General features: G+C 43.6%; 2 protein-coding genes across 2 annotated transcripts in view; both read right to left on the bottom strand.

The window, feature by feature from the left end:
• Nucleotides 1-2,930: 2,930 nt before the first annotated feature.
• Nucleotides 2,931-4,743, bottom strand: LOC139386380 (interleukin-12 subunit alpha-like). The gene is made up of 6 exons (XM_071131926.1): nucleotides 4,547-4,743; nucleotides 4,200-4,354; nucleotides 3,871-3,966; nucleotides 3,674-3,715; nucleotides 3,321-3,470; nucleotides 2,931-3,071 (listed from the first exon to the last, which is right to left on the bottom strand). Exons 1-6 carry the CDS (start codon nucleotides 4,566-4,568, stop codon nucleotides 2,931-2,933), a joined length of 606 nt encoding a protein of 201 aa, XP_070988027.1. The 5' UTR covers nucleotides 4,569-4,743.
• A 1,614-nt stretch (nucleotides 4,744-6,357) lies between these two features.
• The window catches only part of LOC139385889 (IQCJ-SCHIP1 readthrough transcript protein-like), a 355,614-nt gene continuing 344,919 nt past the window's right edge, over nucleotides 6,358-17,052 (bottom strand). Inside the window, exons 11-15 of the mRNA XM_071131174.1 lie at nucleotides 14,747-14,864; nucleotides 13,886-14,083; nucleotides 8,533-8,656; nucleotides 7,661-7,754; nucleotides 6,358-7,165 (exon numbers count right to left, since the gene is read on the bottom strand). Coding sequence (XP_070987275.1) covers nucleotides 7,114-7,165; nucleotides 7,661-7,754; nucleotides 8,533-8,656; nucleotides 13,886-14,083; nucleotides 14,747-14,864 — 586 coding nt within the window. The 3' untranslated portion in view covers nucleotides 6,358-7,113. The remainder of the gene's footprint in view (nucleotides 7,166-7,660; nucleotides 7,755-8,532; nucleotides 8,657-13,885; nucleotides 14,084-14,746; nucleotides 14,865-17,052) is intronic.

Raw genomic sequence — 17,052 nt, 5'->3', positions numbered from 1 at the left:
CAATAGAGGAAACCAAGTCTAGATTTAACATTAGCCTGCAGCTTTGATATTTGCTGAGAGAAGGACAGTGTACCATCTAGCCATACTGCCAAGTACTTGTATGAGGTGACTATCTCAAGCTCTGAACCCTCAGAGGTAGTAATCACACCTGTGGGGAGAGGGACATTCTTTTTACCAAACCACATGACCTTTGTTTTGGAGGTGTTCAGAATAAGGTTACGGGTAAAGAAAGCTTGTTGGACACTAAGAAAGCTTTGTTGTAGAACATTTAACACAAAATCCGGGAAGGGGCCAGCTGAGTATAAGACTGTATCATCTGCATATAAATGGATGAGAGAGCTTCCTACTGCTTGAGCTATGTTGTTGATGCAAATTGAGAAGAGCATGGGGCCTAGGATCGAGCCTTGGGATACTCCCTTGGTGACAGGCCATAGCTGAGACAGCAGATTTTCTGACTTTATACACTGCACTCTTTGAGAGAGGTAGTTAGCAAACCAGGCCAAAGACCCCTCAGAGACAGCAATACTTAGCCGGCCAACAAGAATGGAATGGTCTACCGTATCAAAAGCTTTGGCCAAGTCAATAACAATAGAAGCACAACATTGCTTAGAATCAAGGGCAATGGTAAACTCATGGGTACACTCCATATGGCTGGTACTGTGATGCAGTTATGTCCATGGCAATTTAGAATGTTCAATCAACTAATGCTGGATTTCCATGGGATTATAGAATGCTCATTCAAATGATGCTAAGTGATGTGGCTTACAATCAAGTTGTCATCTGAACCTAGGTTTATAAAAGCACCCTGACCAGCATTACTGCAATATCCACAACTACAGATATCACAAATATCCCGATACTGCATGGAATACTGAAAACTAAGGTATATACTGAACAGGATGCAGTGCAAAAACGACAATCGAAGGACCTCGGGTCTTGAGCTATGGCCATTGGTGTCTGAACCCTCCGTGGACCCGTCAAGACATTCCCAGGTCCCGGCAGACTGGACCCGCGAGACCTCGAGACGTGTGGGAGGACGAGGATGGGCAGTCATTACTATACCTGTCCGTTGCTCACGACCTCCCAGCAGATGACTGAAATCAAAGGCCGGCTGGGAGGATGACTCCAAGCACGCGGTGTCGCATTTGACTAATGCAGGCACGGTGATAACAAAGACTCTTGCCACCCACAGGGAGACACTGTAGATGGGGCAGAAATGTTCTCATCACCTGAGCCGGATGTGGACGACAAGAGCGGCCTGATAGCCAAATTCGCATACACTAAGAAATGTACCTTACGGAAGCCGCTGAGGTTGCCCAAGAGATAGCCGAAGGAGAGGAAAGAAGCTCTGCGTAAAGAAAACATTGGGCCGAAGAACCTGATGAGAAGCCTGAGGATCTCCGTGGAAGACATGGACACCCTGAAGAACATGGTTCTGGAGATGCGTAAATACCTGGAGGAGAGCAACAGCACCACTGCACGGCTGGAGACTCGACGTCTGCAGCTCCAACAGCAGAATGACGCCTTCATGGATACAATTGAAAGTCTGAACAAGATCTTTCCACTCTTAAGCACGAGAGACCTGAGGATAGGGTGAAGTTATGGGATCAGAATGGCTGGCTGTATTGGCCTATTGCAGTAACTTTTCTTCACAGGAAGAGTTAATCCAGATGAAAGCTTCCCTCATTGAGGAGATGCAGGTAGCTTAGTGGTTAGAGCGTTGGGTCTGTAACTGAAAGGTTGCTGGCAAGCTGACAAGGTAAATATCTATCGTTCTGCCCCTGAACAAGGCAGTTAACCCACTGTTCCTGTCATTGTAAATAAGAATTTGTTCTTAACTGACTTGCCTAGTTAAATAAAGGTTCAAATAAAATAATGTAAAGCGCTGTGGCTGAAAGCACATGCCACAACCTGGAGTTTCAGGCGAGGGTGCAGGACTTGGAGGTGCAAATTGCAGAAGCCAGGAACGCTGGTAAAGAACATGAGATGACAGCTCCATTGTGCGCAGGAAAAGGGCCCATTCCTTCACCGAGGAACTTGTGCAATGTGACATGAACTCTGTTGATGAAGAGATAAGTGGAGGTTTCAACCACTGCGACCCAGAGCTGCCTGGGGAGAAATCTGCTCGGCAGGCTCCAGAAGGTGGTCTGCCAGGCAAGGATGTTCGCCCAGGGTGGCATGGTTTCCTTGTGCGTAATGGCTGCAAGTGTGCCCACATGCCAAATTGGACAAGGGGTTCAATACGGAGACCTGCTTGAAGACGCAGAAAAGGGCTTTTTCATATCTTATGCGACTATTAAACACATGGCCTTCCCTCCCGTCTGAATGATATTATATTTCAACATGTTCCATAAAGATAAGGTATTTTTACAACAAACAAAAGCGTATTTAGCCTATTCATGGATAGAACGTTTAAGCCCACGGAGTAACACAGACAACAAAGCTAACATTAACAGCCAGTCAATATAATAAATACATAATCAGTCTCAGTAAGCTTGTAATAAATACTTTATTACAAATATTCCAATAAATAACATTAACATATTGTTAAATAAATACATACATTTCATAAATCAAATAAATAAATAAATCCCAGTCCTTAAATATAGGAATAAATAAATAAATAGATTGACCAACATGATCTTCATTGACTAGTTTTGCACTAAACCTACTATCATTCAGCTCTAACTGAGCCAAAGGAGTTTAGATAGCTCATGTCCTACTCATCTAGGCATTCACAGTGTAGTGCAGTAAGTATTCAACAGTTATGATGGCAAAGTAGTTGTTGAGGATGATGTCTGATGATGAAGATGACAATCAGGGTTGCTGATGATTCACTTTTTGATGGTGATGATGATGATGATGAAGATTATCAGCACTTGTTATAGTTGATGATGATGAGAAATCGGATGATTTTGAAGATGAGGGTTTTACTTCCTGTGGTCCCCAGCAGAGATGTAGCCCATTGCTCTGCTGATGGTGATGACCCGGAGGTGGAAGCCCTTCAGTAACTTACACAGATGGACCCTCTGGTCCACAGAGTTACCACTAGTCAGCTTAGCGTCTGCAACCTGCAGGGCAAAAGGAAACAAAGCTTAACTTTATAAAAATGCTAACTTTAAGTCCATAGTTGTATGCGTGCCAATAACATTTGTGCTGTTTCAAACACAGAGAAACAAATTTTTTTTGTATACAGTTTTGTAATTGTCTATATGAGTTTGTTGTCATTAGAAAACTGAATCAAAAGAAAAAGGAAAATTCAGGGAAGGAAGGAATGTTTTATGACAAAAAAAAAAAGAAATAGAAAAATCTAATCTTACTTGTGAGGAAGGATCCCCTTGTGTGGATGGACAATTATTGAGTAGGTTCTTGGTGTCCTGGACAGTGGAGCTGAGGTCGGCTTGTTTGTAAGCCTGTAGTGAGGCAGCATAATGTCCTAGGTCTGCTCGGATGTTCCTCAGACACGCACTCTGTCAGAAGAAAATATAAAGATGGACAGAGATCAGACAATCAGACATATAGGAAGCAGTTGAAATGGGTGAGCTAAGAATGGGTGAATTATGTGAAATGCCATCACTATAAAATCTACAGACTGTCTAAAGATCTAACTATTTATTTTTAAAACTGTGGATTTATATACAATGATGCAATATTGTAAGAACACAATAGTTACCTCACTGAATGTGGTGTTCCGTTGACCAGAGCATCTTGTGTTCTGAGGAAATAGAGCAAAATAATGCATCAATCGACTGATTTATATCACTATTCTGTAAATCCTAATTATCACTTTCAATTAATACTTAAAAGTCCGAGAAAGTATAATTTTAAAAAATTATGTTTATATGAATTTAGCAAATGACTGTGACTTACCCTGTCCGTGTTGGGTTCGCAGGCTAGGACTGTCTGGGTCTTACTGTTCACCTCCACGCGCTGCTCCGAGCAGTTTAAACCCCCAAACAGGTTTTCCTATCAAGGGAAAATGATTCAATTAGTAAGTGGATACATTAATCACAAACTGTGTGAATAAACTGTAAGCATATCAGGGGAAAATTATTCAATTAGTAAGTGGATACATTAATCACAAACTGTGTGAATAAATTGTAAGCATATCAACGATACAGACGGATTGACTGACTGAATGAACAATACATTAGATGTGAAATAAAAGTTCAAATTCATTCGTTATAATTGTCACTCACGTTGTCCAGGAGCTTTCTAACATTCTTGACGAGCTCTCTGGAGAGGTCAGCGCACTGCCCGCATTTCTCAGTGTCCAAACTCCGCGGCGTGCGCACTGGGGTTCCCATGGAGACTTGGCAGAACAAAGCGAGCAACAGCACACAGCTGGTAAAGTCTGTGTGGAGGGAGGACACAATCAGTCAGCACCAACCAATGCATCACCCCAATAATCCTCTAAACAGACCAATAATAAAATGTCATTCTTTAACTCCATAATTGAAAACGGAAGACTATGTCAAGTTTGAGGCATATAATTTCAGAGGGTTAGTTGATACAAAAATGATGTACAAATAAAATGAATACTCACATAAATAAAAGTTTGGCAGCATGATTCTGAGATCTTTGACTCAAGTGTGGCGTAAACTGATAGGTGTTGTCATCTTTGCTTCATCTGATCATTATATAGAGCCGTGCAGCGCTCCTTGAGGGAATTCCCTGGACAGATTTAAACACTGAATTACAAACAACAAAACAACAAGAGACACCGAAATGAAAGCGACGCGTCAGTCGTGTGTAATTTCCTGAGTGGTCTCTGTTTGCATCTCGGCCAATGAGTGACTCCTTCAAGTGAAACTGGAATTAACAGCCAGGGGCTCGTTTCGATTTGCATGAGTAGGCTCAAGAGGAAGCCAATGCCTTAAAGTGAATGAATAATACAATACCGATATATATTTGTTTTACATTACAGTTAAAGTAATGCAGTTCAACTCTATAACTGAGTCACATTCTCTTGTGGGCAGCATATCACTGCGTAACCCAACTCGATCCAGAAACTTTGCAGCACCCACCGATTGCAAAAAAAACTACGTGAGACAGGCATTCCGATGTCAGTGTTTTACGTTTGTTCCGTATTTTAATTGTAATTGTCAAAACTAGACAGATGAATAATGTTAGAAAGGTTTTTCTAAATGATTGTGCTATAGGCCTAGAGATATTGTGGGTGGGTAGTAGCCTTTAGTCTACTTTGACATGAGCCTCTTCTCTAGAAGGCTGATTGTCTTAAACTACATTCATAGTTGTTTTTATTTCATGCTTTCAATTATACATTATAAACATACATTTCGTAAGAACCAAAAACAATGTAAATAGGGAATAGGTTTAATTTCCCAACTTTTGATTGAGTTCTTCACTACAGGGGTCAGAATAAAGAGGTTGTTTCATCAATTCGGTGACTTTTGAGAAGTAACTTCTTTAAAAAATGTAGATTTCTATGTAGATTTCACCTAATTTGTATATTCTGTCATAAAGAGCACGTGTTCAACTTAAACATATATATATATATATATTTTTTTAAAGAATAAAGCAAATGCCTATTAAGTGTCAGATAAAGTAACATGGTTGACCATAATAGGGTTGATTAGATGATTTAATCTTAAATCAATCATAAATCTCTCTGTGACAGTGGCAGTTGGGAGGGGGGGTCGATTCCCAATGTTGATCAGTACTAAAATGCATGCAGGAGTATGCTAAACCATGACTCAAATGTAATGGGATTGCCCATGACCCCTGCACACCTCCACAATTTTAACCCTGGCATTTGAATTTGTTTACCATTGGCCTGTTTACTTAAGAAAGTACACCTCTTCCCGTAAAGGCTGACTCTCAGGGCCTGTAGAGAAAGAGAGGCCATGGTGAGTCAATCTGCAGGGGAGAGTTTCACAGAAGTGGATGATGCTTGTGGTTGTGACCATTGATATGAGATCAGACCTTTCAAAACCACAATCACAGTAAAGCACAGAGCTATCTTAGGCCTAAGGTTTAAAATCATCTACTCTTTAAAATAAGGTGGTTTTGTATGACTGTTCATCGAAAAATGTAATAATAGAAAAACTGATGCATTCTTCATACTTCACACTCTTGTTGCCTCTGAATAAAATATTCAGCGGAGTGATCAGGTTTTCTCTTCCCAGATGGCAGTGATGTCGGTATGGTTATTAATTTATGAATTATGTCCAAAATCCTACAATGCACTTGTCAGTATTAGTATTACATAATTATGAAATAGTCATAAATGCACTGTTAATGTACTGTGTTTTGCCAGTTTGCACTTATAGTATTTACAATAATATCTCAATCTCTGTCCACTTTTCTTAACAGACTGCACACCAAACCACAATATATGAAACAAAGTTTATTTTTTATTTTACATATCTGTACATAAACATTTCTTCCCTCAAATAAAAATTCTCAATACAATAGGATGTAAATGATATTAACACATTTATTTATTTAAAATGACTCGTGTCAGAAAATCAACATTCACAAAATGTTGAAGACCGATCAGAGTGAATGTATTACCAAAAGTTGCAACTCCACTACAAGGCAGGCAGGTTTCCTTTACACTCTTTTAGCACCTTCAAATAAACATTCCTCAGTTGAAAACTACCAATTGTGCAGAATAAAAAGAGGTTGACTTTGAAATACTTAAAAATGACCTTTTAACTTAAAATAGTCTGAAGTTAGTCTTCATAGTTTTATACAATGTTTCTTTTTTTCTCTTTTAACTGACTTTCTACTAATTTCTCACTATTATTATTTTTTCTCCACCATTTTGTATTGACAGTTATAATTTAGTGGCGAATGTAAAAAGTTAAAAATAAACAATAGCGAAGCAAGGCCGATCACTGCACAGGAAGCCGGGGACAGTATCCATGACAACACACAATCAGTTTCCTCTTCTCCCAGGAAGCAGGAAATTCTCTGTCTTTAGCGCTGGGACAACCACAGAAGCAAATGAAAGGCTGGACTTCCTCTGGCTGCTGCCACCATGAGAGAGGGGCAGACAGAGGGGGAGCAGCGAGAGACATGGGGCAGGGCACAGGGACCAAGATGGGGCAGGAGTGAAGTAAAGGGATGGGGTAGGGTCGAGGTGTCTCATTTGGATGGGGTCTTCTCAGCCATGTGTTTCTGCTGGCTCTCAGCATGCCTGAGTAAAAACAATATGATGATTAGATAAACTACTTTATTAGCTGCAGCAAATATATCACACTGTGGTTAACGTCTGTCTCAAAGACAGAGTTCCCCTAATCATTCTCTGGCCTGTTTGAGGTCCTTGTTCTTGCAGCTGTGTGTGTGCGTGTGTTTGTGTGTGCTCCTGTATGAAAATCATGCAAATGTATAACCTTTGCTAAACATCAGTCCCAAAGACAGAGTTCCCCAAATCATTCCTGGCCTGTTTGCGGTCATAGCCCTGGAGGCTGTGTGTGTGTGTGTGTGTGTGTGTGTGTGTGTGTGTGTGTGTGTGTGTGTGTGTGTGTGTGTGTGTATGTATGTGTGTGTGTGTGTGTGTGTGTGTGTGTGTGTGTGTGTGTGTGTGTGTGTGTGTGTGTGTGTGTGTGTGTGTGTGTGTGTGTGTGTGTCTCTCTCCGTGGGTGTGTGTGTTTGTTTGTTTGTTTGTTTGTTTGTTAGATAGCATCACCACCTGGTCAGGTCCTCTATGTCCACCAGCATGGCATCCTGCTCCATGTGCAGTTCATCCCTGATCAGCAGCAGCTGCACCAGCTCCTCATTCAGGCCTGGAGAAGACAAACATCAGAACAACGTCAGAAAAACATTAGAGCAACAACACACCATTAGAACACTAACATACACCAGGTGCTGGATTCAATCCATATCGCAGAAGTATTGTGGAAGATCTGTGTTAAAAGGTCATTTCCGATTGAGCCGACATTTGCAGCGGTTACAGTGAATGCAGTCTCCGCCAACGCGGGAATATTGCTTTTATATATAATTTCAATCGAGCTATAACACGGATCTTCCACGATACAGATTGAATCCAGTCCCAAGTCATACGATACACATATTTCGATTAGAACATTTATTTTTAAACCATGCCACTAAAATACAAGATCCTATAGCAACATTTTTTTGTGGGGGATTTTTGGGCCTTCTTGGTAAAATGAGGTATTGTACGTCTTTCACCAGTTTCATCACACATGCATCCAACTTACATTGTCTGAAATGACTGTCAATACCAAATATACAGTCCCTAACTAACAATGTGTGTATGTGCGTGAGTGTGCCTGTGGTCTTGTTTTTCTATCCTCGTGGGGACCTCAAATCCCTAAAAGTCCTCACAAGGATTGTAAAACAAGGAAAATTCTCACTCTTGGGGAAATTTCCCACATCCCCACAAGGACAAAGGCTATTTTAAGCTTAGGGGCCAATGGTTAGGGTTAGGTTTAGGGTTAGGGGTTAGACAAAAATAGGATTTTAAAATGGAAATACATTTTAGGTCCCCACAAAAATAGAAAAACATGTGTGTGCGTGTGTGTGTGCGTGTGTGGTACTCACTCTCTATCTGGGAGTGCAGGTCGTTGACTATAACCTGTAGTTGTCCCAGGGTCATGTCTCTCAGGTCTGTAGGCTTCAGGCTCCTCTTCATCAGGCACTCACTGATGTGGGGCATGTGGGGCAGCTAGAGAGAAACGCACACAACACCAGGTAGAAATACACACACATTTTCAGAAACATACAGCACATCAGAAATGTACAAGTACCAAATATGTACACTCATTGATATGGACTCTTGGGCACTACAGAACCCAACGACACTGCAGTATATGTGGGTGTGAGTGTGTGTAGGCCTATGTGTGTTTGTGTGTGCAAGATGGTGCAGATGCTTGAGGAAAGGTGCCATTTCAGTTTAATCTGCATCTCATAAATATATCCAGCTGCTGAAAGCAGCCCCATGCTACAGGAGCTGCCCAGCTCGAGCACTAGACTGTAATATGATGCAAAGCCCAATCTCTCCAGCAGGGGTCAGCCTAGTGACTTGACTGTCACAGCAATATACAGTACAGCAATGGTCCCTGAACTGACCCTAGTCATAGAGAGCTACAGGAAACAACTCTGTCTCCTTCCTTCTGGCCATAGCTGTGGGATGTAGGGGTGCTGAAGGTGTTGTAGCACCCCCTAAAAAATCTGAATATACACTACCAGTCAAAAGTTTTAGAGCACCTACTCATTCAAGGGTTTTTCTTTATTTTTACTGTTTTCTACATTGTATAATAATAGTGAAGACATCAAAACTATGAAATAACACATATGGAATCATGTAGTAACCAAAAAAGTGTTAAACAAATCAAAATATATTTTATATTTGATATATTCAAATAGCCACCCTCTGCCTTGATGACAGCTTTGCACACTCCTGGCATTCCCTCAACCAGCTTCATGAGGTAGTCACCTGGAATGCATTTAAATTAACAGGTGTGCCTTGTTAAAAGTTAATTTGTGGAATTTCTTTCCTTCTTAATGCATTTGAGCCAATCAGTTGTGTTGTGAAAAGGTAGGGGAGGTAATACAGAAGATACTATTTGGTAAAAGACCATAAGACCATATTATGGCAAGAACAGTTCAAATAAGCAAAGAGAAACAACAGTCCATTATTACTTTAAGACACGAAGGTCAGTCAATAGGGAACATTTTAAGAACTTTGAATGTTTCTTCAAGGGCAGTCGCAAAAACCCTCAAGTGCTATGATGGCTCTCATGAAAAAAAAGAAGACCCAGAGTTACCTCTGCTGCAGAGGATAAGTTTATTAGAGTTACCTCTGCTGCAGAGGAAACGTTTATTAGAGTTACCTCTGCTGCAGAGGATAAGTTTATTAGAGTTACCTCTGCTGCAGAGGATAAGTTTATTAGAGTTACCTCTGCTGCAGAGGATAAGTTTATTAGAGTTACCTCTGCTGCAGAGGATAAGTTTATTAGAGTTACCTCTGCTGCAGAGGAAACGTTTATTAGAGTTACCTCTGCTGCAGAGGATAAGTTTATTAGAGTTACCTCTGCTGCAGAGGATAAGTTTATTAGAGTTACCTCTGCTGCAGAGGATAAGTTTATTAGAGTTACCTCTGCTGCAGAGGATAAGTTTATTAGAGTTACCAGCATCAGAAATTGCAGCCCAAATGAATGCTTCATAGAATTCAAGTGACAGACACATCTCCACATCAACTGTTCAGAGGAGACTTTGTGAATCAGGTCTTCGTGGTCAAATTGCTGCAAAGTGGTTAGAGCGTTGGACTAGTAACCGAAAGTAACCGAAAGGTTGCAAGATCGAATCCCCGAGCTGACAAGGTAAAAATCTGTTGTTCTGCCACTGAACAGGCAGTTAACCCACTGTTCCTAGGCTGTCATTGAAAATAAAAATTTGTTCTTAACTGACTCGCCTAGTTAAATAAAGGTTAGAAAAACACCACTAAAGGACACCAAGAAGAAGAAGAGACTCGCTTGGTTCAAAACACACGAGCAATGGACATTAGACTTTTGGAAATTTGTCCTTTGGTTTGGAGTCAAATTAGAGATTTTTGATTCCAACAGCCGTGTCTTTGTGAGACGCAGAATAGGTGAACGGATGATCTCTGCATGTGTATTTCCCACCGTAAAGCATGGGGAGGGGGAGGTGTGACGGTGTGAGGGTGCTTTGCTGGTGACACTGTCTGTCATTTATTTAGAATTCAAGGCACACTTAACCAGCATGGCTACCACAGCATTCTGCAGCGATATGCCATCCCATCTGGTTTGCACATAGTGGGACTATCATTTGTTTTTCAACAGGACAATGAGCCAACACACCTCCAGGCTGTGTAAGGGCAATTTGACCAATAAGGAGAGTGATGTCTCAGCCTCCAGTATTTATGCTGCAGTAGTTTATGTGTCGGGGGGCTAGGGTCAGTTTGTTATATCTGGAGTACTTCTCCTGTCCTATTCGGTGTCCTGTGTGAATCTAAGTGTGCGTTCTCTAATTCTCTCCTTCTCTCTTTCTCTCTCTCGGAGGACCTGAGCCCTAGGACCATGCCCCAGGACTACCTGACATGATGACTCCTTGCTGTCACCAGTCCACCTGGCCGTGCTGCTGCTCCAGTTTCTTTCAACTGTTCTGCCTTATTATTATTCGACCATGCTGGTCATTTATGAACATTTGAACATCTTGGCCATGTTCTGTTATAATCTCCACCCGGTACAGCCAGAAGAGGACTGGCCATCCCACATATGCTCTCTCTAATTCTCTCTTTCTTTCTCTCTCTCGGAGGACCTGAGCCCTAGGACCATGCCCCAGGAATACCTGACATGATGAATCCTTGCTGTCCCCAGTCCACCTGACTGTGCTGCTGCTCCAGTTTCAACTGTTCTGCCTTATTATTATTGGACCATGCTGGTCATTTATGAACATTTGAACATCTTGACCATGTTCTGTTACAATCTCCACCCGGCACAGCCAGAAGAGGACTGGCCACCCCACATAGCCTGGTTCCTCTCTAGGTTTCTTCCTAGGTTTTGGCCTTTCTAGGGAGTTTTTCCTAGCCACCGTGCTTCTACACCTGCATTGCTTGCTGTTTGGGGTTTTAGGCTGGGTTTCTGTACAGCACTTTGAGATATCAGCTGATGTACGAAGGGCTATATAAATAAATTTGATTTGATTTGATTTGATGGAGTGCTGCATCAGATGACCTGGCCTCCACAATCCCCCAACCTCAACCAAATTCAGATGTGTGCCAAGAGTGTTCATCTGCTGAACACTTTTTTGGTTACTACATGATTCCATATGTGTAATTTCATAGTGTTGATGTCTTCACTACTGTTCTACAATGTAGAAAATAGTAGAAATAAAGAAAAACCCTTGAATGAGTAGGTGTTCTAAAACTTTGGACCGGTAGTGTATTATTTTTTAAAGAATAACAGAGTTCACTGGGCCTTTACTAGTTCTGTATTAGTGGAATGACATAGCCGTCTGTAGGGCGGGCAAAGCATTTTTTTCAGCATCCCCCAGCCCAAAATCCGTAGCACCCCCACCCCCAAACGACTTCCCGCGGCTATGCTCCTGGCAGTAAGCAACACACTATACACTCTCTCTTTGTCTTCCCTGAATTCTCTGACAGTTTGTTCTGGCCAAATCAACACACAGCCTTTCACTGCTGTCGTTTGTGTTTCCCTCAAGAGTTTCAGTTTCTCTTCCTCTCATCCACCTCTTTATCTTTCCCCTTCTCTCTCATTCTGTATGTCACTCACCACACCTTGTTGGGTTCAATAGGGGCAGGTTTGACATTAACCCTAGAGAGTAACCAAGGTGAATCAGAAAGCATCATGTTCTTTCTCAGGCTCACTGGGTATGAGAATTTCCCTCGATCCCTTGTTCAATCTATTTCTATCATCTGTGTGCATCTCCTTTCTCTCTCTCTCTCTCCTTAGCTCAGGAGAGACAGAGAACGTGTCTAAGGGTGAGAAAACATGTGCTCCTTCCATGTGCTCCTTCCATGATCGCTTAGCTGGTTCTTCTTGTCAGAGTTTCTCACTCCTCTTTCACTTTCACATTGGCACCCATGCAACTGCGCCAGGGGCCATGTTTCCCCTCTGCCACGTGCCACTGTTTCAGTTCGGAGAGGGAGCACGGAAGTCAGTGACATGCAGAGAGAGGCGGGGGTGTGAGAAAAGAGAGAGAGAGTGAGAGATGCGGGGGAGAGCTGGCCACCGCGAGTGGTAGTGTTTTGGTCACGATATGTGTTGGGCTCATTGTGTTTGTCTGAGGCGGAGTTTCCTCCCTCAGTGATATTACTGGCTTGTGAGGTTAGTGGCAATACGAATAAGGATACCACCAACAACAATACTCAAGTATTTCATCATATCAGTATTCTCTTAGCATGACATGAATGGGGAAAAACTAAAATAATGTAATTCTCTTGGTGGGAGTGTTGTGTAAATTCTTTGGAAGGCCACATGGCTTTAGTGAATTAAAGCGTGGTATCTGCTGTAAAATTGCCTCACACACATTCCTCTCATTTCTCCTGTCATTAGTGACTTACGCAAGAGCCCCTGGCACTCAACCCCGCGGCCTCTGGTTTAACAAACTGGCTAGGTGCCAGCCTGCACTCTGACTATGTATTTTGTGGTAAGGCTGAAATCAACTGGTAAAGTTTCACATTCTTGTATATTTCTATAACAAATGTACTGAGAACTGTATGTTCTGAACTGAAATGTACTGAGTACCCAGGAATGAGCAGATAGGTGTGAGTCTGCCCACAGCATGGCGCTGCCCCTGTGCTCAGTACAGCAGAGTGTTAGCTTAGCAACATGGCCTCATCTGTCCCTGTGTTCAGTACACTAGTGTGTTAGCTGAGTGACAGGGCCTCATCTGCCCCTGTGTTCAGAACACCAGTGTGTTAGCTTAGTGACAGGGCCTCATCTGCCCCTGTGTTCAGTACACCAGTGTGTTAGCTGAGTGACAGGGCCTCAGATATGACACTCATCTCTTCTGACTGCTGGGCACGACTACATTCCCAAACACGTTACCCAGTGCATTCTGGGATATTAATAATAGATCGCACCAACCCAAGCACCCCCTCTTTACTGAATAAGTAACGTCTTCTGCCCAGGTGGAGATATTGGTGTGTGTGTGTGTGTATCTGTGTGTGTGTGTGGGACTTTGTGTGTGTGTGTGCTTGGGGGGGCACTGATGCAGATAAGAATGTTTAAAAAAATCATGGCTATGGTCGCCAACGGGCAGAGAAGGAGGGGGGTGGTGTCTACTAGGTGACATCATCACAATGTTAAAGAAGACCCGTGTGGATGGTTTGCTCTGAAAAGACCTGGGTTCAGAAACGCTGACTAGAGGCTGAGGTTCCAGGCCCATTGCCTATAGCGACGGTACTGACCAGGTCTGCCACAGGGGACTTCTTGCGGTTCTGTTTTTCCACCTCCACCTGCATCTTGGCCATGGGTTTGGCCATCGCCAGGGCTAGCTTAGCCTCGGCCTGCAACTTCTTCTGTCTGCTCAGAAAGTCCATGTCCTCCAGAGACTCACTGTCTTCCTCCGTAGTGTCCCGGTCAGAGTAGGACGAACTCTGCTTCGACTGGGGGACAGGGACGTGGAGAGAGTGGAGACAGAAGAATGGGAAATAAAGAAACGTTAGTGGTTTATTCCCGTTGGGTCTTCGTTCTTCTTGTGTTGTCATTGATAGGTCATTCACTGAACACAGAGGTCAGTCAGACAGGGAAACAGCTCAGAGCTATAACAGCTGGTTATAAATACTGGGATTATCTCCCTCACTCCCTCTCCCTCTCTCTATTAGCTGTGTCTGTCAGACAGCCCTTGGCCACTCATCCATGTCCTTCAGAGAGCGTGTTCATATTCAACCCTCATTTGCTGCCGGTGTATTGGTTAACGGGCCAGAAGACGTGAGCATGGCCATTCACTCTCCCCCACACGCTTAACCCAGGTCTATCGCTCTGATTCATACCGAATCTGTCCCTGTCGTTGTCCCTCGCTCTCATTCTGTCACAGTCTTACTGAGTGTGCTATCTCGAGTACACGAGTCACACAGTAGATCTCTCTAAGAATTTATATTTCTCTCTCATTCTACCTTTCCCTCTCTCTCGTGCTCTGTCATTCTTCCACACAAGTCCTACTGAGAGCTATCTTTCTGACTCATATAGCAAACTCTGTGTGTGAATCCCCAACCGTGAGAGAAACACATTCACACAGAAATATGAACGTGTGTGTGGTCAGTCTGTACCATGGGGGACAGCGGTGTGTCCAGACTGGTCTCTGTCTTGCTGTCGTCTGCATCGCTGTCCTTGTCACTGCCGCTGTCGTTGACAAAACAGATCTGCAGGTTCATCCCACTCTGCAGCCTGGAGAGAGGAGATAGGAGAGAGGAGAGAAGAGGGAGGAGAGAGGAGAGATAAGAGAGGAGAGAGGAGGAGGAGAGAGAAGAGAGGAGAGTGGAGAGAGAGGAGGGAGGAGAGAGGGGAGAGAGGAGGAAAGAGGAGGGAGAGAGAGGGGGAGGGAGAGGGGGAGGAAGAGAGAGAGAGGAGAGAGGAGAGGAGGGAGGAGAGAGGAGAGAGGAGAGAGAGGAGAGAGGAGAGAGGGGAGAGAGGAGAGAGAGGAGGGAGGAGAGAGGAGAGAGAGGAGGGAGGAGAGAGGAGAGAGGAGAAAGATAGAGGAGAGAGAGGAGAGAGAGGAGAGAGGAGGGAGAAGAGAGAGGAGGGAGGAGGGAGGAGAGAGGAGAGAGAGGAGGGAGGAGGGAGGAGAGAGGAGAGAGAGGAGGGAGGAGAGAGGAGAGAGGAGAAAGAGGAGAGAGGAGAGAGAGGAGGGAGGAGAGAGGAGAGAGGAGAGAGAGGAGGGAGGAGAGAGAGGAGAGAGGAGAGAGAGGAGGGAGGAGAGAGGACAGAGGAGAGAGTATACTATGTATATATATAGTATACATATGTATATACTATATATATATATACTATATACCTATATACTGTAATGTACCTACTATATATACTACCTACTATATACATACTAATGTATATACTATATACTATATACTGTATATATAGTATACCTACTATATATAATATAATACTATAGTATATATGAAATACTATATATGTATATACTATATAGTATATACTATATACTGTATATATGATATATACCTATATAGAGGAGAGAGAGGAGGGAGGAAAGGGAGGAGGGAGGAGAGAGAGGAGAGAGAGGAGAGAGGAGGGAGGAGAGAGAGGAGGGAGGAGGGAGGAGAGAGGAGAGAGAGGAGGGAGGAGGGAGGAGAGAGAGAGAGAGAGGAGGGAGGAGAGAGGAGAGAGGAGAAAGAGGAGAGAGGAGAGAGAGGAGGGAGGAGAGAGGGGAGAGAGGAGAGAGGAGGGAGGAGAGAGGAGAGAGAGGAGGGAGGAGAGAGGAGAGAGAGGAGGGAAGAGAGAGGAGAGAGGAGAGAGAGGAGGGAGGAGAGATGAGAGAGGAGAAAGAGGAGAGAGGAGAGAGAGGAGGGAGGAGAGAGGGGAGAGAGGAGAGAGAGGAGGGAGGAGAGAGAGGAGGGAGGAGAGAGGAGAGAGAGGAGGAAGGAGAGAGGAGAGAGGGGAGAGGAGAGAGAGGAGGAAGGAGAGAGTAGAGAGGAGCAAGAGGAGGAAAGAGGAGAGAGGAGAGAGGAGAGAGGGGAGGGAGGAGAGAGGGGAGAGAGGACAGAGGAGAGAGAGGAGGGAGGAGAGAGTATAGAGGAGAGAGGAGAGAGAGGAGGGAGGAGAGAGGGGAGAGAGGAGAGAGGAGAGAGAGGAGAGAGGAGAGAGGCGAGAGAGGAGGGAGGAGAGAGGAGAGAGGAGAGAGAGGAGGGAGGAGAGAGGAGAAAGAGGATAGAGGAGGAAAGAGGAGAAAGAGAGAGGGGGGAGAGGATGCATCATTATTCTGGGCTAAGGAATGTTCTATGGACTAAGGAAAGTTCGCTCACCAATAATTGCTTGTAGGGTTTTATTGACCCAGATAACATGCACCTAGGCACCGCTGGTGAGAAAGAAACTCAATAACAGTCCCATCTAGTTTTCCACAGGCCAAACCCTCCTCCAACTCTCCACCGAGGTCTCAGTGTGTCTGTGATAGGACTGTAATAGCGACTAGCCTTCCATAGCATTATTAAATATGTCTACCCCTCTGTTCCTCCCTCTCCTGCTCTAACTTGGGATCGATCCATCCAGGGTGAAGGTTCCATCCAAACAGCTAGACTCCGACGGCTCTCTAGACCTCAGAAGACCTGAGTCCTGTAAGATCTGGACCAAACCCTTTTTGATCAATAATCGGCTTATTTGAAGCAGTAGTTACAAACACATGTAGAGAAAACCTAATCGATTACACAGCCTGGACCCAATCGGTCCAGATTTAGTCAGACCAGAGTAATTGATTGGTCGTTTCAGAGGAAGGAGCATCAAAAGGATCCTTCAAACTAGTTCATGACTTATCCAGCAGTATAACCCGTGAGTTCACCCCATAAGAGTTTCTTTGGTGAGATCTAATTTTCATATAGCATAGTTTCAGATTCATTAACGTTGT

This window comes from Oncorhynchus clarkii, chromosome 27 (assembly GCF_045791955.1).
Source record: "Oncorhynchus clarkii lewisi isolate Uvic-CL-2024 chromosome 27, UVic_Ocla_1.0, whole genome shotgun sequence".
Lineage (NCBI taxonomy): Eukaryota > Metazoa > Chordata > Actinopteri > Salmoniformes > Salmonidae > Oncorhynchus > Oncorhynchus clarkii.
Note: the sequence above shows the minus strand (reverse complement) of the source record. Positions and strands in the feature narration are given on the sequence as shown.

What these genes read in the sequence shown, in the direction of transcription:
- LOC139386380 (XM_071131926.1), bottom strand. Translation starts at nt 4,568, where the DNA reads ATGCTGCCAAACTTTTATTTAT. An exon ending in GCTGCCAAACTTTTATTTAT is followed by an intron (nt 4,355 to 4,546) that starts GTGAGTATTCAT and finishes CCCTCCACACAG; the next exon opens with ACTTTACCAGCTGTGTGCTG. An exon ending in TTAGAAAGCTCCTGGACAAC is followed by an intron (nt 3,967 to 4,199) that starts GTGAGTGACAAT and finishes TTCCCTTGATAG; the next exon opens with GAAAACCTGTTTGGGGGTTT.